Source organism: Mercenaria mercenaria, chromosome 6 (assembly GCF_021730395.1).
Source record: "Mercenaria mercenaria strain notata chromosome 6, MADL_Memer_1, whole genome shotgun sequence".
Lineage (NCBI taxonomy): Eukaryota > Metazoa > Mollusca > Bivalvia > Venerida > Veneridae > Mercenaria > Mercenaria mercenaria.
The window spans coordinates 9,946,888-9,970,473 of record NC_069366.1 but is presented as its reverse complement, the minus strand read 5'-3'; the positions used below and the strand labels follow the sequence as shown (position 1 = coordinate 9,970,473).

Genomic DNA, 23,586 nt, shown 5'->3' with positions numbered 1-23,586 from the left:
ATTTAGGTCACACTGAACATCAGGAACCTGTTCGGATGGCTCTTGAACAGGAGCAACATAAGGCTCTGATGGCTTGAAGTTGTCAGTACTTATGGCTGTTCTGTCAAGAGGAAATATGCCCGTTTTCTGAAAGGCTGACTTGAGGTTGTTATTTGACAGTGCTGTTACATATGAACTAGAAGCCAGAGCAGCAACATTAAACCTGGTAATTTTCGATGATGGATGTTCCCTCAGAAACTTATGGCATGTGTTGTTGTATATCTTCTGTAGGGGCCCAAAGCACCCTACATCCAGGGGCTGAAGACAGTGGCTTGTGTGGGCAGGCAGCACAAAGAGAATTATATTGTTCCTTTTAGCCCATTCAAGTACAGGAACATTGATGTGCGATCTGTGTCCATCAAATATGACAAGTACTGGCTGATTACTGTCTGGTCTTTGTATGTATTTGAGAAAGTGGCTCTCTAAATATTCATGAAAAATGACTGAGTTAGACCAGCCAGTTTTTGACATAGTTCCAGCTGAACCAGAAGCTGCACCTTGAAGCAAGTCTTCATTCATCCGCTGCCCTTTAAACACAAAGAATGGAGGCACTTGGGTTCCAATGGCATTTCCTCCACCAATGATTGTGGTTACAGCTGACCTGGAGGAAGTTATTGCAGGTACACTTGCCTTGCCACCCACATATATATGGTGGTGAGTGCTCTGTCTGTATGCCCTTTTCGTCAATATTATATATGCACTCAGGTTTGTTGAGAAGGTTATTGTTCATGATTACAGTTTCTAAGTTTGTAAAGTAACTGTCCACTGCCTGTTGAGATGTGGATGCAGCTCTACATTTTGTTAAAGCTCTAGGCTTAGTAACTCTAAGCTCAGGCCACCTTTTTCTGAAGCCACTGAACCACTTTACAGAGAGAGGTTTGTCAGGAGAACGTTTCTTCAGAAAAACTGCATAATCACTGGCTTTGGAAACAACTTCTGTGATGGTGAATCCATACCCAAGGTCTGCCATATGCTTTATATGTTCCACCAGTTTAGCCTCCTCTTCTTGAGTGAACAATGGACCTGGTCCTGTCATCAGTGTTTCTGGGTCAACACGGCCTTTCACACGATCACGAAGTGTATTATGTGGAACACCATACTGCCTAGCAGCAGTCTTCACAGGAATGCCCGTCTCTTTAACCAGTTTTATAAGCATTAAACAATGCTGAAGGAGAATATCCCTTGTGCTTCATAGCTCTCTTCACTGGATTCAACTGAAATATAAATTGAATCAATTAAAAATTTTTTTTTAAAAAATCATAAAAAGAAGGTGAAAAAGCAATGGATTTCAGTATTTGAACAGTGCAGTAAAAATTGAGAGTCACATGATTTCACCATGGTCACGTGACCTCTGCAGCAGCCGAAGAGAGCGAGGTCAACTGTCAAAAACTTTGAGCACCTTTTATGTTAAAACTGGGTTGAAATTCTATTGGTTATATATTGGGGTCAATAAAGTAATAAGAATTTTATTGATTTTTATCTTAATTGGAAGAAAATAGTTAATACTTACTTGTTTATGACGCATAATTTTTGGTTTGACAGCTGTAGCGTGTTGTTTGTAAACAAAGCACCGATACTCACAAATTGATGACGTAATGCGCACTTGTGCATGCGTGAAAATCGCGAGAAAATGAAAGGTTCGAAAGGAGGTGGGGTTCGAGAGAAGGTGCGACCACGATAATAGATGTTATTATAAATTGCGAAAACTTATTGTCACAATTGGACAGGATGAACAGATATAATGGCACCCTAATTGATTGAAAATATCATTTGGGCTTGGTAGTTCCTACGAAAGTTAATATTGATGTAGTGTAGTTCTTATGTCTCACTTAGGGGTGAATTCTTGGCCACTGCTCTTATGTTATTTAGCAGATTTCAACAAGAAATAAAAAAACAAAGACAGAAGTCCAACAGGAACAGACTCGTTCAAAGACGCATACCTCATTCCACATGGAAATATGTGTATGTGCAACTGTATACATGCACACAGAAATTGAGCACATATACACAAGTAATCAAATCAATTCGTCTCCGTTTTTGTAATTTTGACACCCAAATTTACTAATTTCGTTCCCTCTCTTGAAATATTCGGTCAACTTGTCCCCGTTTTCGCAATGTCGTCCCCTAGATTTGTTAATTTCGTCCTCTCTTTTGAAATATTCGGGGCCAACTCGTACCCGTTTTGGTCCCCCACCCCCCATTTCCTGTATAGATTAATTCATTTCGTCCACGCTTTTTTACTTTGAAATCCTTTATGTACTCAATTTATTTTAGAAATAGTGATATTAGGATTACTTCTGTTAACAAAATATAAAATATAATTAAATCTTTAAACAATTTGAGCATTATGGGTGTGTGTGTGTGGGGAGGGGGGGGGGGGGGGGGGGGGGGTGGGGGGTAATGTATAAAGATAAAGATAAATTAATGTTAATTAGTACCTTGTATCTTGTTATTACATGCATTGTTTGTATCATGCAAGATGTCATAAATACAAATCTAAATCTAGGGGTTTTTTTTATTTTCACATGTTTAGCTCACCTGAACTTTGTTCAGAGTGAGATATTAGTATCTATAGGTGGATAGTGGATAATCAGGCGCCCATCGTTCGTCATTCTGCATTTACAATAAAAAAATACAAGGCTAGATATCCACGTTCCAAACACGCGGCCTCCCACAACGTTAACCTAGCACGCGGACGTACACACACTCTCAAAAACCAAACACACCAACACACACACACACTAGGACATAACAAACTTATAAATGAACAAGTGGGGCACCGCATTGGAACGGTCAGCGGCAAAACCACCAGTGGAGAGCTTGAACCGGTTTATGGTGCACCTAACCTTACTCTTAACACCACTATGTTCCAAAATCACAGGACAGTGTAAATAAAAGTTTTCCCAGGCAAGAGAAAACCAAACAATCGCAATCGCAGCAGAAAGAAGGTTATGTAAAACACAATGATACTCTTGTATATTTATCTAAAAAGCAATCCTTTAGAACCTAAAACGCACGTACTCAATGCCTTTGAAGAAGACAGAGCAACAAGGGAAACACCATTAAGGGCCCGACGAAAAAGACCAGAAAACAGAAATCAAAAAAGCTCAGTCCAGGATTTAAGAACTATCTGTTATAGGATCCCCACCTGTTCCATCAGTTTCAATCAAAGAAGAAAGCGTAGCGTCAAACTGTAAAATGGCTGAATACCAATCATGCGGTGTGTCTCAAAACAGTTGGGTCATAACCTCTTTTAACAAAACGTTTAATTACTTTACTAAATACAATTGGAAAAATGCCATGACACAACAGAGTCTACAATTTAATTTTAAACATTTTGTCTATCTTTATCAGTTTTATTAATCATTTGACTGTTCAGTCTGTTAAGACTGCATGTAATATTGGCGTTTAGAAAATAAATGACAGTATTTGTAAACTTTCAGCTGTAACTGAATATATCATTCAGGATAACTCAAGTGTCAAATCTTCTTCTTCTCGTTCGCAACTACACTGTCAGACCAGTAGCCTCGATGAAACTTGTGGTTGCCGCAGATCCTCAATGCCTCCATACAGTTTCTGGTGGATTGAGGTATCTATCGATCAAGTCGCAGCTCGCTCCTGGTCATGCCTTTTACATCTCTGAAGTATATGCTCCGCAGTCTGACCTGCCTCACCACATGGACAAGTTGGCGATGGTGCCAGTCTGTATTTCTGTACATGTGAGCATTGAGCTTGTTGTTCCATGAGAGAAGCCTGGCCAGCATCACTTGTTCAGACCGATCAAGGAGATGAAAAGCATCTTCCTCCACCCTTGTTTTCGTTAGTGCCTTGATGATGGTGACTTTCTCCTTGTAACTCACAGGTTTTGTTGGTTGTTCTGACTAAGCTCCTTACTTAGCCAGTTTGTCTGCCTCTTCATTGCCTGCAAGTCCATAATGGGATGGAATCCACTGAAGTGCTACTTTTCAGGTTATACTCAGGCTCTGCATTCTCCTGGCTAGCTGCGGAGCTTAATTGTTGATCAGAGCTTCCATGACAGACAGTGTATCTGTGAGAAAGACGACTGAGGAGCTTTCTTCTGCCGAGTCTTCAACCATTGAGATGGCCTTCATGAGTGCTGCAGTCTCTGCCCTGTAATATTGCTGCAGTGTTTTCCTGCGGCTGCATGTAGTGTTTCTCTCTTGCCAGAATGTATTGAATGAAAACTCCTCCATCCCTGACGGCGCATGGGACTGATCCGTCTGTATAGACATGAATTCATATTTCCGGAGGATAGTCTTCATTGATCATAGCAAGTGTGAAGCTCTTCCGAATGCCTTCATCCTCTTGCTTCCCGCGGTCACGACGAGGAACAGCAAGTCTCACGGTCACTGAGGACAGATCATTCGCTAGTGGGTTTATAATGTCTTCACTACCTAGGGGAGTCGTTGGTATGTTCAGCTCAGTTTTGAACTCTAAATTGAGTTTCTTTGCCTCAGGAACGAAGCTTCTACGTTTGAGCCGATTTTTGGTGTAGTCATCCAACTTGGCTTTCTTGGGATGGCCTTGAAAAGACCTGAACTTCTCTGCTTGAAGCAGGACCTTTGCATGTCTCCTGTCTTGTAACGGCTGTGTGCCTGTTAGCTTCTCCATGAAGGAGATTCGTGTAGACTTTGTAGCACCTGTCATGATCCGCAATGCTTGGTTTTGAACCTTGTTTAAAGCCTGTTGGTTAGTTTAGGCAGGAGTGGACCAGGCAGTTGAACTATACTCTAAATGGGATCTCACTGTTCCCTGATATACTGTCTTGAGTATTTGCTCATTTGCTCCCCACGTTGTTCCAGCAAGTTTGCGCATCATGGCAAGCTCCTACGGACCTTCCCTTCTGCTTGACTAATGTGGGGCTTCCAGGTTAGCTGTTTGTCAAAGTCACTCCAAGGTATTTTGCCTCATCTGCTTCAATCAGCGAAGTATTTCCCATCTTGATTTTACCCGCCCTCTGCTTTGACGACAGGGAGAATAGTGTAGTAGACGATTTTCTCTGTATTGATCGAGACACACCAATCTTCAGCCCAAGCTGAAAGCCTGTTGATGGCTTCTTGCATCCTGTATGTGGCTGTTGTGGCATGTTTTTTCCTTACACCATAACACCAGATCGTCAGCGTAGAGTGCAGCCTAAACTCCTTTCGGTAGTTCAGACACCAGATCATTGATGAAAAGCAGGAAGAGTGTAGGGGATAAGACTCCGCCTTGTTGGACACCATGACGCAACAGGAACTTCCTACTGCTGGCATGTTCTAAGCTGACTCTTGCTCTCCTGTTGTAGAGGTGTAACTTAATCCACCTCAGCATGTGATCTCAGTCCAGACTTTGTCAAACGCTCGCTGCAGATCTATCCATGCTGTAAGCAAGACTTTCTGCTCTTGGAAGGCGTCCTCTGTCTCTTGCGATAGATAAGTGGTCTGGTCCTCAGTAGAGTAGAATTGTCTGAAGCCAGCTTGTTGCATTGCGACTAGGTTGTTAGTCTCCATGTACCATTTCCGGGCGTGCATTCACAATCCTCTTCATGGTCTTTCCAACACAGCTGGTTAGGCTGATTGGGCGATAGCTTGCAGCCTTCTTTGCATCCTTCTCTTTCTTGTGGATGGGGATCATGGCTGTCTCTTTCCATATCTGTGGAAGCAGTCCTTGTGTCCAGCTGTAGTTGTAAATTTCCAGGAGCTTGCAAATTGCTGCAGTGCCTACATGGGTCAGTATTTCGTTTGTGACTCCATCTGGTCCTGGAGACTTCTTTGTCTTCAACTGCGTAAGAGCTGTCTGTAGCTCATGCAGTTAAAGACTCTGCTTCATGCATTCTGATGTCATTTGGCTTGTCCGCCTTTCCATTTTTTCTCTTCGGGCTTCCCTTTGCCGTTCCCTGTTGAGGATGTTGGAAACAGCTTTGTAGTTAGAAGCAAAAGTGTTTGCCGCTTGTTTACCCGTCAACAGTCCACCATTCTCTTCCAAAGTTACTGAGCCTCTTCCTATGTCTTCATCGTTCAGCTGTCTCGTCAATACCCACAGCTTTTGGCCATCTCGCTCTAGGATGAGCGAGGATGTTTTGTTTTGTTTCTCCAGCTCTTCCTCTGTGCTTCCCGTTTGTGCCTAAGAAATGTGGCCTTGGCTCGCTGTAGAGAAAGGTTACTTTCTTGTGAGGGATTGTTTTTTGCTTCCTCCCTGGCTTCTGATAACTTTGCCTGTAGATTTTCCAACTCATCACTCCAGTAGGGCTAATAGTCCTTTCTTGCTCCCCTTGGAATGGCGCTGTAAGCAGCCTTTAGTATACTAGCGTTGAAGTCTTTGACAACCCGGTTGATGTCTTTACCTTCCACTCAGATGCCTTTACAGAGCTCATCACTCAGACTTTGGTAAAAAGGTCCATCTGTGGGCGATGGTCGCTACCTCCTAGTCTTTCATCGACATCCCGCTTGACATCAGTACATAAAGCAAGATCAGGGGTTGATGTTGTTCGCCAGCTTCTGAAGTAAAATGTTGGGGGATCATCCGGCTTGTTGATGAGGTTAAGCTTGTTATCAACTTGCCAGGTCTCCACTTCCTCACCGCGTTTATCCAGGTGGTCATGTCCCCAGCTTTGTGAGTGACTGTTAAAGTATCCTACAATGATGAACCTGGTTTCATCAGTTGTAAATTTGTCAAGGGACAGAGCTTTGTCACTTGGAGATATATATTCACAAGTTTCAAGTTGAACTCGTTCTTTCTGAGACTCAGAACTTGGAACTCGGAGTCATCCATATGCGTGTTGGTCTGGACAGCACTGATGTTGTTCCTGACCAATGTCATGATGCCTCCTTTTCGTCTGCCAATTCTGTTACAGCGAAAACACTGATATCCTCTGACTTTGAAGGATTTCTCTGGCTGTAGGTGAGTTTCCGGAATGCAAGAGACATTGATGTTTTTCTCATGGAGGATATGCTCAAGTTCAGCTTTCTTGTTGAAGACACCCTCCGAATTCCAATGCATCAACCTGAAAGGCTGATGCGGATTGGTTCTTCTTCTTGGTACGTTCCTCCTTCTTCTCTTTGTATTGAATTGAATTGAAGGAGGGACCCCCAGTAGCTGTGGGTGGACTCTGTCGAGGCTCAAAGCCCGGCACTGAATCTCCCTGGAGGGACCTCAGAGATTCAGCACCACATTGTTGAATACCGGATGGCTGTGTAGTCATAGCGATATTGCATGGTGCTGTGGTCCGTTAAGAGAGTGCCAATGGACCAGCACCTCTGTCTTCAACTCGCTAGGTTCCTGTCGGGGTTGCCTCACCCTTAGTTCCGAGTTCATACCCTACCCTGGGAACACAGGGTCTATTTGTCCAATATCTGGGGGTCTGTTCATAGGCATCAGGGCGTGTTCACACACCGGTGGGCCTAGCATGCCGCATGTGTGGAGGCAGACCTCCTCCGAATCCTCTGCAGTCCTGCCTGAGGCCGCAAGGTGTTCAGTTACCGTGTGGCACCAACTGGGGGGCACTGCAAAAGGGCTTGTCTGCAGAGAGGCTATGTACTGACAGGGAAGACGTACGCACTCGGCTCCTTGTTCACCAGAAGGCTAGCTAGCGGCGGAGGCTGAAAGCGGAAGGTGACAAGCACACAACACACAGCACACCAAACGTGACGCATCAGCAGACCAAGTGTCAAATAATCTAAAGATCTTTGAATCCCCACATAGGAATTTCAGATAGAGTGCAGACAAAACTTCCCGCTTCCCCTGGATAAAATCCCCTTGGGTGTACAAAATCCCCTTTTCGATATTTGTCAATTATAGCCAGATATTCACTGTATTCTATATCAAATTGATGATTATGTTTGTTGTTTCTAATACAAAGTTTTAATTTAACAATGTCAAAGGGGTGATTCTGGTTAAATTGAGCAGAATGGATTTTGTCTGGGAGGGTGTTGGTTAGGGTTTTGTTCCTCAATCGCTCCAAATTTATTTGTGAACAAAAATCAGCTTATATTGTTATACATATTTTTTTGTTTTGTATTGTTAAGGAAGATTATAATGTTGCTTAATTTATGTCTCTGTACAAAAAATAATCTTACATGGAAAGCAGAGCCCAGCGGTTAAGGTCGGTGACCTTGAATGCCTTTTCCACCTTTTTAAGAAAGTGTAGTAAAAAATAAGTGGGCTACGCAGTGTTTTTTTTTCATCAATTTTGTCAAAATTATATCTAGTCATTCATTGTAAAAACTACGACTTTTCATCTATAGCACCAGAAATCAAAATTATTTGTTGTGAGTTTTGTTGAATGTTTCTCTAACTTATTCACTGATTCTGTTTTGCTTAAATGTGTGCTTTTTTCAACCAGATATGTGACTGAAAATGGCTTTCATAAAATTGTATATATATAAATTGATATTTGTTGTATTTGTTACATAATATGTATACTTGTATTTTATCTTTCCCTCCAGTGGGGGCGAGCGGGGAATAATTATGTACCTTAGATGGGTTAGGGTTCGGGTTAGGGGGTCGTTATTTTACAGGGGGTCACAATTCTATGTGAGGGTCATTTTTCTACGTGTGGGGGAGTCATAATATTATGACCCCCCGGTCATAATATTAAGACCGGAGAGTCACTATTCTATATAAAATAATGACCGGGGGTCATTATTCTATGGGGGTCAGTTTACAACGTTACTACCATTTGGAATTAAGTGATACTTCATAGGGATCTTCTCTACAAAGAGGAGATGCGCACATTATGTTCGTGTTCCGGTCGGATGATTTTTCACAGAGTTACTGCCGTTTGTTTATTCAACCGTATCATACTATAGTACAATTCTTGTCCGGAGTATTTATCAGCAACCACTGGTTGGAATTTAGCCATAATTCATAGGAGATGCGCATACTATCTTCGTGTTCCGGTCGGATGATTTTTCCCAGAGTTACTGCCGTTTGATTATTCAACAGTAGCATACTATCGTACAATTTTTGTCCGGAGTATTTATCACCAACCACTGAATGAAATGTAGCGAAACTTCACGGGAAGCTTCACTATCAAGAGCAGATGCACATATTATCTTCATGTTTTGGTCAGATGATTTTTCAGGGAGTTATTGCCCTTTGATTTGTATTGTGCAATTCTTGTCCGGAGTATTTCTCAGCAACCGCTGGTTTGAATTAAGCCATAATTTATTGAATAATCATCATGAAGAGAAGACGCGCATATTGTCTTTATGTTCGAATCGTATGATTTTTTACACTAAGTTAACTTATTGCATTATGATTATGCAACATTAGTATACTATAGAACAGTTCTTTTCCAGAGTATTTCTCAGCAGGCGCTAGTTGGAGTTTAGTCAAACTGCGAAGGAGATTTTAATATCAAAGATAGATGCGCATATTGTCTTCATTTTCTGGTCGGATGATATGTCACTGAATTATTGCCTTTTTTAGTATTCAACAGTAGTATACTATAGCACTATTTGTTGTCCGTGGTATTCTTCAGCAACCACTTGCTTCACTCACAAGACGAGATGCGCAATTGTCTTCATGTTCCGGTCGGGTGATTTTTCACTGCGTTATTGCCCTTTGATTATTCAAAATTAGTTTTCTGTAGTACCTTTCTTGTCCGAAGTATTCCTCAGCAATCGCTGACTGGTATTCATTGAAACTTCATAGGAAACTTTACTTCCAAGAGGACTTGCGCATATTATTTTCATGTTCCGTTTGGATGGTTTTCTCTGAGTTATTGCCCTTTAATGATTCAACATTATCAAGAGGCATCCGTGGATTAGTGGCTAAGGTCGCTGACTTCAAATCACTTGCCCTTTACCGATGTGGGTTCCAGCCTCTCTCGGTGCGTTGAATGCTTTATGTGAGTTAAGTCATCCAGCTATCTTACGGAAGGTTGGTGGTTCTATCAATGCGCCTGCCCGTGATGAAATAATGCACAGAGGAGCACGGAGGGTCTTCCTCCACCATAAAAGCTGGAAAGTTGCCTTATGACCTATGATTGTGTCGATGCGACGTCAATGGACATATGGACTTCTTAAAGTCACGTTATCAACAGTGAGTCAGGGCCAAATGTCACACATTCTTTGCATGAGTTATGGTCAAATTTGTGTATTGGTGGATAATTATTAGCAGCGACGTCGATGCAAGTTTCGAAAGTTCACATAACAGTAGTTTTATTTCTTGCTCTTGTACCTGGGAAACCCTCCAACGCCCCGATAAGTCTATAAAATTCAAAATAACATCCACCAGACCAAAGGGTGTGAGCATACATTTACATTTGTAACTTGACGCATAAAAAAAAAATCCAAAAAAAACCACAAAAAAACCTGATGTTTTCAGAAATTTAGGTAATATCACACATAATACAATCATAAGGTTAAATTTTATTGATTCTTTCTAAGGTAACTTCGAATACTAAAATTTGCAAATGTTTCATTTTCGTTTTTCTAAGAGTAAAGTAAAGTTTACCTTAAATCTTATTTCCCCAAACTGTTTCATGAGATGGACTCTTTACGGCAGATTTGAAAATCAGCGTGTGTATTTTACAACTGTCAATATTTCAAACATATCCTTTTTCACCTTGCTTCTGTGGTGGACCTTCGAGGCCGGGCGGTTAAGTTCGCTACTTCGAATTCTTTGTCTATCACCGATGTGGAATCGAAACCTTACTTGGGTCCAGCTGGCTTACGGAAAGTCGGTGGTTCTTCCGAGACGCCCGTACATGCATGCAGCAGTGCCTTGAGAGGCACCTTGGGTCCCCCTGCAACAACGAAAGCTGGACTTTTCGCCATCTGTCCTAAATTCTGTAGATGTGGCTTTGAATCCAACAAAATAAAATAAATGAATGATCTGTGATTCTGTTTGCTTTAATTAAATGAATTAAATAAATAGAGGATTTAAAGGATAAAATACATTTTCATCAAATGAACAGAAATTGTAACTGGGGCCTAAAAACTTAAAAATGTAACTTGTTTAAGTTTTCTTAAATAATATAGTAATAACATTAAGCAATTAAAAACTAATCACTTAGGTGGTTGAAATAAATAGAAATATAATTTGAGTTTAGCAAAGTCTTTATACTTAATGTGCATGCAGGTTCTTGGACTGTTTTTATATAATTTTATTCCAGCAAAATAAAGAATGTCTGTTCCCCTTCCATACTTGACCTTTAATCTCTCTGGGTAGTAGGGTCTTAATATCTTGGTGTACCTTCCTTTTAAAGTAGAGGTTTCTTATTGAGACATAAATTCATTTTTCCGTCAAGTCGCCGAATAGTGGAGCGCGCTGTCTTACGGACAGCTCTTGTCATTTAATTTTTTTCCGTGGTTGTACCCAGTTTATGCTCTTTATATATAAAATGTCTGTGTGGTATATGAATTGTCACTATGAAATTTGAATGCTTCAGAGAACTAAAGAATAACAAGAAGTACAGCTTATAGCGCAGAACATTTGTGTCAACTTTGTGCGCATACAAAACTGGTCTGACCAGTTAGGTCACATAATTGTGACTTTGAAGAATAGTCAGTTCTACGCAGACTCTCTTTGGTAGGTTGCACACACCTTCATTTCTTTCTCTATTTTAACGTCGCACCACACAATTAATGGTCTATGGCGCCTTTCTAGCTTTCCAGCTTTGATGCTGAAGGAAGACTCCAGTCATTTCATCACTGACAGGCAACTGGTCAGAACCTTCGACCTTCCGTAAGCCATTTGGATGCTTCCCCACATGAAGAATTCGACGCCTCGAGAGAGGCTCGATCCCACATCTATCAGAGGCTAGCGATTGTAGGTTAGCGACCTAAATCTCTCGGATACGGAGTAACAAAGAACATTTAAAGCTCTGCTGGAACTAATCGAGGTAAATGAAGAATAATTAGTTCAATACAGATCGCACTTTGGGTAGTTGTATACTTCGCATTAAAATTCAATTTTAAAAAGATTAGGGATAAAATTATTCTATTTGTGCCATCTACATAATTATATAATAAGGCTAAGCTCGGTTATTATGATATTGCCGATTATTGCTTGTCAATAAAACCCAAAACACGAGTTTTCACTATGATATTAGTATATTTGAAAACCATTTAATTTGTACAATATAAAAAATATAACAGATGCCATGATTTTCTTGTGTTCTCTCTTTCACTCTTTCATCTTAACACGTTCTCCAGGAGTATAGTAGATCTACCAATTTTTATCTTTCACAAAACCTTTCCAAAATAGGCAAAACATACAACACTGTCAGACAGTATTCATTTGTCTTGAATATACGAAAGAGGTACATCAATGATCATTAAGGATATTAATGATAAGAGGCATTGGATATGCACACGTCATCACATGTAGGTAAGACGGTATTATGCATACTATGAGAAATGAGTATACGTCAGCTTCCATCTATTATAAACTATTACGTTTAAACTGCGCATCAGGGCTGTTCCAAATACGTAAACAACGTCAGGGCCTTTATCGGACCGTTAAACTAACCGCCTGTTAAATTTCGATTCAAAATACTAGATCTGGTGGGAAGTACTAGTACGGCCTTTTAATTTTACTGTAAAGACTTTAGTGTTCATAATCCTCAACTCATACATTTATTTTTCTATGTTTTCTAAAATGCCGAAATATATCTCTAGAAGTTAATCGATCGTTAGCTCAATCACCTGTTAAAGTTTCAAGCAACTGGGTCCTGAACAAATCTGATCGTTACAATATCTGCAGCGTATGGAGACTAATTCCTGCCATGTACAGTTTGCACGAAATAACAAAAAAAAAAAAAGGTCGCCAAACTCGGCAGATTGTTCTGTAGAGTTTCGTGTTGGCACGTGCAAAATTTTGTTTTAGCGTTCTTTATTTGTCATCGCACCGCAAATATGACACAACCACGGTTATGTTGTCGTATGGTTTTGCTTCGGCCATTCAATATTATATCGACATGATAGAAGTCAGCCAGCATAGCAGCGACTAAACACCATCAATATTTGAATCTAACCACTGTATATATAAGGTACTAATCAAAATACACATAGTTACAGTCGACAGTGACAATATTTCAATGTGATCCCTCAGTCATATAAGGCACTATTCAAATTATTTCCCACTGAAGGTCCTGGATATATTATCTAATACTTTTACTAAATATGCCAATTTATAAACCTTATTTGTCAACTGTAAATGGGCCGTGCCATGAGAAAACCAACGTAGTGCATTTGCGACCAGCATGAATCCAGACCAGCCTGCGCAACCGCGTAGTTTGGTCAGGATCCATGCTGTTCGCTAACGGTTTCTCTAATTGCATTAGACTTAGAAAGCGAACAGCATGGATCCTGACCAGATTGCGCGGATGCGCAGGCTGGTCTTGATATATACTGGTCGCAAATGCACGATGTTGGTTTTCTCATGGTGCGGCTCAAATACGTTTAAAGTTATAATGTGCGTGTCTACGACGTGATATTCCACTGAGGCAGCATTATAAGAAGGGCATTATGCTCACAGTAACAAGTAGACACTGTCGTTTATATGACTGAAAAAAAATGTTGAAAAAGACGCCAAACTCGAACAGATATATCCTTGAGTGTGTCATAATTGAACGGCGAAAATGGCAACTTAGAGAAGGAACAAACACCCTGTTGAACTTTGTCACTTTGAAACTTGATATGGTAAATTATTCAAAACTATTGATGTCTGATGATTTTGCACTATATTACTTGAAATGGTAAAAATAATGTTGGCACCGAATAAACCTTCAGCTAATATACATGAGCAAGAGAAGTTATCCGAAAATAATTCTTCCGAGATATGGACCTGAACCGTCCTACAAAGTTTAGATGAAAGTTAACCAGCAGGTTCGGTAGCAAAAAGATACACTTCATTGACATGGCCATTAATTTGAACGTACAGCAGGTAGGAAAAAACCTAGTTTAAAATTGATCTTACTTATGCATTTCAATCAAATCAAGTCCGTGTATTTTTTATATAAAAAATCAACGAGCATGACTCCACACAAATAACATAGATCTACAGGAATCACAAAATCTTAACATTTGGGAAGATGTAATACTAGGTGAACCTTTAGATAAACTAATTGTACCATAACGTACAAAAATAGGGAAACAAATGTTTATAAATTTGTTGCCGTAATAACATAAGTGTCTTTCAGTTTTTGCTCTGTTTCAGTTTGCTTATTGCAGTTTGTTTTATATTAGGGAAGGTTGGTTAACCAGGCAGCACCACAAACTTGAGAATGATTAAACATTCCCTATAAATTGGATTAATCTAAAACATTAATCAGAATGTGTATTAAGCATTCCATTGTAATTGGGTCTCGTCCATATAGAAATGTTAAAAATATTTAGATTTACAAGATTTAGCTTAGCGAAAGAAAATGATCTAGAGCTAAACAGCACGTGACCACGACTATTTCATTAAATGGATATTTGACGGGAGTTTATTTTTCTATTTTTAGATCATGCATATTCCTTATCTTAATCTCTAAATTATACATTATCAAATATTCAGGCGGCACGGGTTAATTCTCTATACGAATTATTGTTCCGTGTCGTCCTACATATAATGACTTGCATTTCACAATTTCACTTAAAGACACAAGAACACACATTGGCACAGAAGATATTTGTAATGAATATGCACAAGTCCAAAATGGCGGCGCCCAACTGGTAATCGGATGCCTTTGACGGTAACATTGTACCCATTAGCTGCTCAGTCAAGTATAAAAATATGTTGCCAACCTACTGAAAATGACATTTTATCTAGAATGTCAAATTTTTGGGCCAAAATAGTTAGGTAAACAGGATAAAATTTGTAATGTGTTATATCGAACCATGTATAATCTCCATGAAAAGGGAATATTACATTGCCATTGGATCGATAAAGTGAAATCTGTATTAAATAGTATAGGTTGCTCAGAATTTTGGTTGTCTCAAACTGTTCCAAATCTTAACCATTTTAAACAAAGAGAAAAAACACAGTTATTTGATCAGTACCTTCAAAATTGGTACAGTTTTGTAGATAATTCTCCCAAATGTCTAAATTATAGAATGTATAAAACTGAATTTAAGCTTGAGAAATAATTACTTTGTTTACCAAGTAATTTAAGTATATCTCTTTGTAAGTTTAGGTGTCTCAATTTTAACCTGCCAATAGAAAAAGATAGACACTCTGTTATTGCCAAGAAAACAGACTATGTACACTCTGTAATAGACAGGAAGTAGGGGACGAATCACGTTATCTTTTTAAGTGTGATTATTTTGCAAATGACAGACAAATTTTCAAAATCTAATGTGTAGCACTGATGAAAACAACTTGATTAAGTTAGCCCAATTTGTTAAATTAATAATGCTGAAATTTTAATGAACCATCTTCCTTATATATGTCAGTTAGCTGTAACTAAAACCTTTGACACTCTGTAGTTAATATGTAGTTAATATCTGTATTCATGGTTATCCTGTATTATTACTGTCACATGCAAATTTACTGTAATTAGTGAATTCAGTAAACATAAATGATCCAGGGTAGCCTGGAATATAATTCTTTGCAAAATCTTTATGTAGTTTTGTTCTTGACATGTTTTATCATATCATTGGTTTTATGTTTGTATTCTCTTATGCCCTTTCGGGCCATGAGATCAAATAAAACTTTGAAACTTTCAAACTTTGAAATGTCAACCATAAGTGTTCCTTCTCATGAAAAGGAACAATCATTTGTTAATATGGAAAAGCCAAAGCCTCTGAGCGAGCGTAGCTTAAACTACAAAGAAACTATTCACTGCTCAAAATAATTCGCGAGAACCTATTCACTTGAAAAGAAAAAAAATATTGTCATCATACCTGTAACAGCGAATATCATACTTTGCAAAATTTATGGAAAGCCGGTGTCACGGTGACGTCATTACCTATTTGCCACGTCCATGTGACTTTATGCTTGTTAATGACATTTTTCCCATTTTCTGGCCAATGCTTGATCTTTTAAAAGAAAAAATATTTTTTTCTACCAACTGGAAATCTTTCTTGCATTATTTTTGAGTGATGGATAATATTCATCAATTCACTGCGAACAAATCATTTCCTGTGAACACCTGTCCGCTAGGGTGCGCTTTTCGTAAAATAAGAGCAAAATTGAAATTATTTCCATAACATAACTTTTTAAAAGTAAGTAAAAATAAGTAGAGATTGTAACTCAAATATGAAATTAAAAAAACAACAACAATTTTCCCGACTTTGACGGAAATAGAAAAAAATGGCGGCCCTCTGACGTCGACGAAGGTTTTTCAGCTACAGGTCAGGGACCACCAATTCAAAAAAGTACAGGGAACTTACTGGGAATGAGGTAAGTGTATACCTGGGAATAAGGTAGCGTCTGTGCGTTCTGATTGGTCAGTCATGTAAACAAACCCAAGAAGTATTTATTTTATCAAAATTTGCTACATTTAATGTGTACTGAAAAAAAGTTTCATCAAATGAATTTCTCCCGCCATGACAACGATGTAAACAGGGGGTCATCTCATTCACACGAAAATTACTTAAATAAAGTATCACTATTCATATGTTTTTCGTCTGATATTTTGATGGAACTAAGATAGTTCTTGAAAACAATGTGATTGGATATACATGTTTCGATTTATGGAAGGCCGTACACGCCATAATGTTATAATGGAAGTCTATGGGAAAACAATTGGTGTTCTCTAACCTACATCACTTTGCATCATTCGGCACACTTTTGTTATATTCGCCTACACATTACCGTAAGGCGAGCTACGCTCGCTAATATACATTCTAAGAGCTTTTGATGCACATAACGTAAAGCCCGAGTTAACATGTCTTTCATTTTTTCTGATGCTATGCCTACATTTTCACGCCTGTGACGTTCACGTACACATAGAATAGCATACATAAAAGAATGGTTTTCTTTACATGCGTGTATTAAGGCAATCTGTCTTTCTGTGGTTGGGTTGTCGCAGCTTCCAAAGGACCTTACAGATTTGATCATTTACAATAATGTAACAAAAGCAGAAGAAACGTAAAATTTAATTAATTTTGAAACATGACGGTCTGAAAGATCGACCGACTGAGTAAGTGAGTTTAAACCCCACCCAAAAGAAATACACTTGTACATGTTTGAAGTTCCTATTACATACGCACACTGAGAAACTTTGAAGCAAAACCTACGGCAAAAAGTATTCTTTAAAAAGTCTTTACATTTCTACAAATACCCGCCTCCGTGTTACTCTGGCTTGTAATTACAGAACCTCTCACCTCCTTTCCTCCTGGATTCCTTCTGTAAATGTGTTCTCCCAAAAAGTCCCATCTCTCTAGAACCCACTTCACCCTGGCAGTCAGTTAAATCGAGTCTGGGCCACCGGAGCCTGACTTCCCTGTTTCTTTGGTGAGCTTGCTAGAGTCCGTGCGCACACCATATACCCATGTATTGAGTCTGGGCCCTGTAAAACACTTAAACACAAACGAATACGAATAGTTTATTGCATTAAACAACTTACATTCTATCAAATACAAATGTATTTCTGAAATTTAAGACTGAAAAAATATATACAGGGGTCATAAGCTATAAAAGGTAAGGGTAGATTTCCCGGAAGCACAGAGCACCTCAAACACAGTCCTAGAGCCATGCATCGCAAAGAAGGCACCTGTAACGACGGGTTGCTTCAAAAACCCAACAACAAGTACCAGTGTGTACATACCACGTGGTCTATGACGTCATTTTCGGGTATTACGGCAAAAAAAATAAAAACAAATCCGTCGATTCAAAACTTAAAAACACCGTAAGTATTTCATTTTTTCCCCGATTCGAATAATTCTTTTACGAGGCCCAAGCCAAGATAGTGGGCTATAAACACAAGGCAGTGTTTTTCTGAAACTCTAAGCAGTTTTTGCAAGGGTCCGTTCCAACCCTGAAATTCGGCAAATTCTTGGAGGGTAATACGGCAAGAAAAACTCATGGTTTACCAAAAAATGCAGGATTGCTTTCTTTAACGTTGTTGTGCCTTTCGCCGCTGTTTATTTCGGTTCCAAGAAGGCCGACGAATCACTTTACAGGAAATGAAATGGTGGGTTTCTCTGTGAAAACATATGTCTTCGGAAAATGCTAATACGGCAATAATGATACGACGGCAAGCAGATTCATGAATACACCTATTGTTCCTTTACGAACAGTTACACGGATTATTGAGTTTGAGAACGGTTTAAGTTTTCAATGCTTCTTTAAGATCGTTTAGTAGATCTATTAATTTTTTTCTTTTTCATTACTTGTTATCTAAATAGGGCTTTCAAGAGAAGTTTCCTAATATAGTCTCAAGAGGTATCTTAAAAATGAGCCTCTATGTATCTATACTACTTTTTAATCCCAGATTATCCGTAATCAACCTCAACGTAGATTTTATCAAGGCAATCATTCTGACCAAATTTCATGAAGATCAACCACCTTAAAAGAGTCAAGCTGCCAAAAAGTCTATAAAAATGTTTAAAATTGAAAATTTATCCTACATGTTCACACTATGTGTTTACATATCAAGCATTAGTGAAAGCTGGGCCTCTGAACAATGCCTATCAATAAAAGTAATTGATAAATTTTGTTGCCGTAATACCCGAAACTGACGTCACAAACCACGTGGTATGTACACACTGAGTACATTTTAATTATATGCAAAATACAGATAAAAAGGGGGAGGGGGAAATGGAGCAAGGCTGAATATTCAAAAGGGAAAACCATGTTCATTTAACGTCTCCCTACACCGTAAACCACAGCAACGCAGATACTCACGTACAAAAGACAAACAAACACAAACACACAAACACACACGCACACGCACACCTAACATATATAGATAAACAAACATACAAGTAAGAAAAAACAACACTGTGTGACACCGCTTAAAACACACTCACGCACGCACGCACATACGCACACGCACGCAAGCAGGAAAAATCAACAGTTGGGGATCGGCGGCCAAAATTATGGTGGGCACGATAACTTACTCTTAGTAAAAGGAGAGGAGGTGCAAATGCAAGGGTGCGCAAATGCAAGGGAAAGGAATAGGTGGGGGGGGGGTAGTGAGGAGAAAGAGGAAAGAAACTCCAACAACTAACAAGACAACATACGCAACGCGAAATACAAGACGGACAGAAAACAAGTTAAACAAGATGGCCAAGATAGTCCTAGGTCGCTCACCTGAGAAACACACCATAACACACAATAACAGTGTAAACATGTTTGACCTAGTGATTTCATGGAAAAAATATTCTGACCAATTATCATTAAAATTGGAGCAAAAAAATATTGAGCATGAATAAGTATTTTCTTTGATTTGACCAAGTGACCTAGTTTTTGACCCCAGATGACCCATATTCGAACTTGACTTAGATTTCATCAAGGCTATCATTCTGACCAAATTTCATGAAGATCAATTGAAAAAATACAGCCTCTATCGCATACACAAGGTTTTTCTTTGATTTGACCTAGTGACCTAGTTTTTAACCCCAGATGACCCATTTTCGAACTTGACCTAGATTTCATCAAGGCAACCATTCTGACCAAATTTAATGAAAATCAAGTGTAAAATAAAGCCCCAATTGCATACACAAGGTGTTTCCTTGATTTGACCTGGTGACCTAGTTTTTAAACTCAGATAACCCATATTCAAACTTGACCTAGATTTCATCAAGGCTATCATTCTGACAAAATTTCATGAAGATCAGTTGAAAAATACAGCCTCTATCGCATACACAATGTTTTTCTTTGAATTAACCTAGTGACCTACTTTTTGGCCAAGATGACCCATAATCGAACTTGTCCTAGATTTCATCAAAGCAATCATTCTGACCAAGTTTCATGAAAATTAATTGAAAAATACAGCCTCTATTGCATACAGAAGGGTTTTCTTTGATTCGACCAAGTGACCTATTTTGTTAATCCTTGATTATCCGTAATAAACCACAACGTAGATTTTATCAAGGCAATCATTCTTACAAAATTTCATGAAGATCAATTGAAAAATACAGCGTCTGTCACATACACAAGGTTTTTCTTTGATTTGACCTAGTGACCTACTTTTTGACCCAAGATGACCCATATTCAAACTTGAACTAGATTTTATCAAAGCAATCATTCTGACTTAATTTCAGGAAGATCAATTAAAAAATATAGCCTCTATCGCGTACACAAGGTTTTTCTTTGATTTGACCTAGTGACCTAATTTTTTGAACCCAGATGACCCATATTCAAACCTGACCTAGATTTTATCAATGCAATCATTCTGACCAAATTTCATGACGATCAATTGAAGAATACAGCCTTTATCCCATACACAAGGTTTTTTCTTTGATTTGACCTAGTGACCTACTTTTTGACCCCAGATTACCCATTTTCAAACTTGGCCTAGATTTTATTAAGGTTATCATTTTGACTTAACTTCAAGAAGATCAAACTGAAAAATACAGCCTCTATCGCATATACAATATTTTCCTTTGATTTGACCTAGTGACCTACTTTTTGACCCCAGATAACCCATATTCCAACTCGACCTAGATTTCATCAAGGCAATCATTCTGATTAAAAGATTAATTGGAAAATACAGCCTCTATCGCATACACAAGGTTTTTCTTTGATTTGACCTAGTGACCTAGTTTTTGACCCCAGATAACCCTTTTCGGAAGTCGGCCTAGATTTCATCAAGGTCATTATTCTGACTAAAATTCATGAAGATTAATTGAAAAATTCAGCCTCTATCGCATACACAAGGTTTTTCTTTGATTTGACCTAGTGACCTAGTTTTTACCCCCAAATGACTCATTTTCGAACTTGCTCTAGATTTCATCAAGGTTATCATTCTGACCAAAATTTATGAAGATCAGTTGAAAAATACAGCCTCTATCGCATACACAAGGTTTTTCTTTGATTTGACCTAGTGACCTAGTTTTTAATCCCAGATGACCCATTTTAAAACCTGTCCTAGATTTCAACAAGGTTATCATTCTGACTGAAATTCATGAAGATTAGTTGAAAAATACAGCCTCTATCGCATACACAAGGTTTTTCTTTGATTTGACCTAGTGACCTAGTTTTTGATCCAAGATGACCCATTTTCAAGCTCAGCCTAGGTTTCATCAAGGTAATCATTCTTACAAAATTTCATGAAGATCAGTTGAAAAATACAGCCTCTATCGCATACACAATCTAAATGTTGACAGACAGACAGACGACAGACGACGGACGCCGGACATGAGCGATCAGAGAAACTCACCTGAGCAGCTAAAAAAGTGACACCGCCTTAGAACAGTCAGTAAGCTATATAAAGGAAAATCGGGGTTTAAACGTTTTAGGGCAGGCCAACCTCGCATTTACCCTATGTTCATCAAGTTAGAGATTAGTCTTTAATTTTTTTATATATGAAACTGCTTTAATGACTTGGTATCATTGAACCTAATTCAGTGAACTGAAGTCAGCAACATTGTATTATTATTTGTTATTATACCTTTCTTTTTATTAGCTCGTGCATCAAAGGTGGTAGAGCAAATACCATGGAACATCTTTCTTTTTCTATAACTTCAATCATAAATGAAATCCTATCTTTTGGCGGATCACAAAACTCGGACAATGTCACCCTTGTTTGACCGGTTAGAACGGAAAATGGATATCCTCCGCCCCAGTTAAAAGGTCGGTCGTTGAAAATGATGGACTTGTTCTCTATCATGCCGAATGCATGTGATAATTTCATTGTGCTAAGATACACGTGCGCTACGAGCTTTGGTACCCCTGTACTTCCTGACGTTTGAAATAGTCCGTAAATTTCGTTAGGGTCTATGTAGGGAAGTTCTATGTCAGGATGGTATTCGTCTAGAAGGTCTCTGAAGTCCTTTACATTCTGAGCATCGGGCTCTCTTTCGAAAGCAACACCTAACAAATGTCTTAAGTAAGGCATGATCTTACTTCGAATTTTACCGTCAGCTTTATATTCGTCAAGGAGCCTCCGAAGAATATTCCAGTTACTGCTTTCTAATCCAGGGTCTAGAACTAGCAGCGAACATTTCTCCAGCTTTTCCATCATTGCGATAAGGTCGTTTCCATCTGTGTACGTAAACGTTATACTGACCGGGATTGCTCCAGCCATCATTGCTCCTACCATTCTGGACAGCAACGCAAATTTATAGCGATAATTTCCTGTTTCTGAATTCCCAAATTAATAAGAGATTTTGGCCCCAAAGTACAATTAATTTCCCATAGGGTTACATACAAATATATCAATGCAAGGCTTTGACACAATGATCTGAAGACAAATGCAAATACCTTCTCTTTAGAAATCTATCCAAAAGAAACACAAAAATCACTTCGAAGTGACCTGTTGACCTGCTACTTTTCTCCTCACATCTGTCAGAATGAATAGTGTATTGCATTTTTACAAAGTGAAGCGGTCCAGCCTACTTTTTGTACAAATCCGCAGACAGTCATTTGCACAAGAAACCATGATTTTCCAGAAATGTTTTACCCCTTTCTCTTCATTTACATCAGATCTATAGAATTTGGCTACTTTCAGAAGCTCGGAATATCTATTTACAATCAAATCCATCATGAAATGAGGGACCTCTTTTCTCTCGGATACACTTCATTTAGTTGGGTAACGAAGGGCAGGTAACTGTACCTTGTTACCTATTTAGACCTATTTTCCTCTTCAAACTTAAAAATATTTTACCAGTACAATCTCAGATGTATAGCAAATTAAATCTGAAAGTTACACCTTTGTTGAACTATGCACTAAAATTTGACAGCTTCCAATGTTACATATGGTATCGGTCAAATCTGAGCCAAAATAATTTCGCATACTTTTCAGATGAAAAAAACCGCAAAATTCTATAACTTTTTGGTTTGATGAGATTTTCACCCAAAATAAAAAACAGCATGTTTCCTTATTATATATCTATCCAAATTAAGAGCCACTTCAAGTTTGATTACAATATCGCTGTTCCAATTTTAGGAAAACTATTTATATTACAAAAAGCACGTCGAAAAGCGTAGTCTACTCATATGAAAAAGTAAAATGTGAACTAAGAAAAATCCCGTAGCTGTCAAATTTGCCCTTTTTAAGCAGCCCAGTATGTGGCAAATGTAAGAATGAATAGCTTTTGTACATATATGTGTCATATACTTTTCAGTGATCATTCATTTATGGCTACCCTAAGTAAAATGAGCCAAACAGCTCTGAAAGTCCAATATGTGAGCTTACTAAAAAGCTTATGAGTCTTTCTGGAATTAATATTTCACTCAAATCTTACAGTTTATAGGCATTCAGTGCACTCTGTGCATGAAATATACACACCATGACCATTTACACTACACAAAATCTTACATTGTGTATCACAGCTGAGCTTTCTGGCAAAAACAGCCCCTATCTCTATAAAGAATGATTTTAGTGTACATCACTGCCTGCTGAATGTTCCAAACTGGCTAAATTTCTGCAAAAACCTTAATAAATATCAACCTGAGAAACTACAACTGGTGTTCCTAATTTTTCCGGTGACTAATATTAATGGA

General features: G+C 38.7%; 1 protein-coding gene across 1 annotated transcript; it reads right to left on the bottom strand.

The window, feature by feature from the left end:
- Positions 1 to 1,249: 1,249 nt before the first annotated feature.
- LOC123550681 (uncharacterized) lies at positions 1,250 to 22,183 on the bottom strand. Its single transcript, XM_053546621.1, has 3 exons — positions 21,533 to 22,183; positions 10,699 to 10,844; positions 1,250 to 1,253 (listed from the first exon to the last, which is right to left on the bottom strand). The coding sequence occupies exons 1-3, from the start codon at positions 22,181 to 22,183 to the stop codon at positions 1,250 to 1,252; spliced, it is 801 nt and encodes a 266-aa protein (XP_053402596.1).
- Between the last annotated feature and the right edge of the window lie 1,403 nt (positions 22,184 to 23,586).

Bases quoted from the DNA above. Each gene is read 5' to 3' on its own strand.
- LOC123550681 (XM_053546621.1), bottom strand. From the start codon at position 22,183: ATGGTAGGAGCAATGATGGCTGGAGCAATCCCGGTCAGTATAACGTTT. The intron at 10,845-21,532 runs GTATAATAACAA...TTGGATTCAAAG, and splicing joins ACGAGCTAATAAAAAGAAAG to CCACATCTACAGAATTTAGG.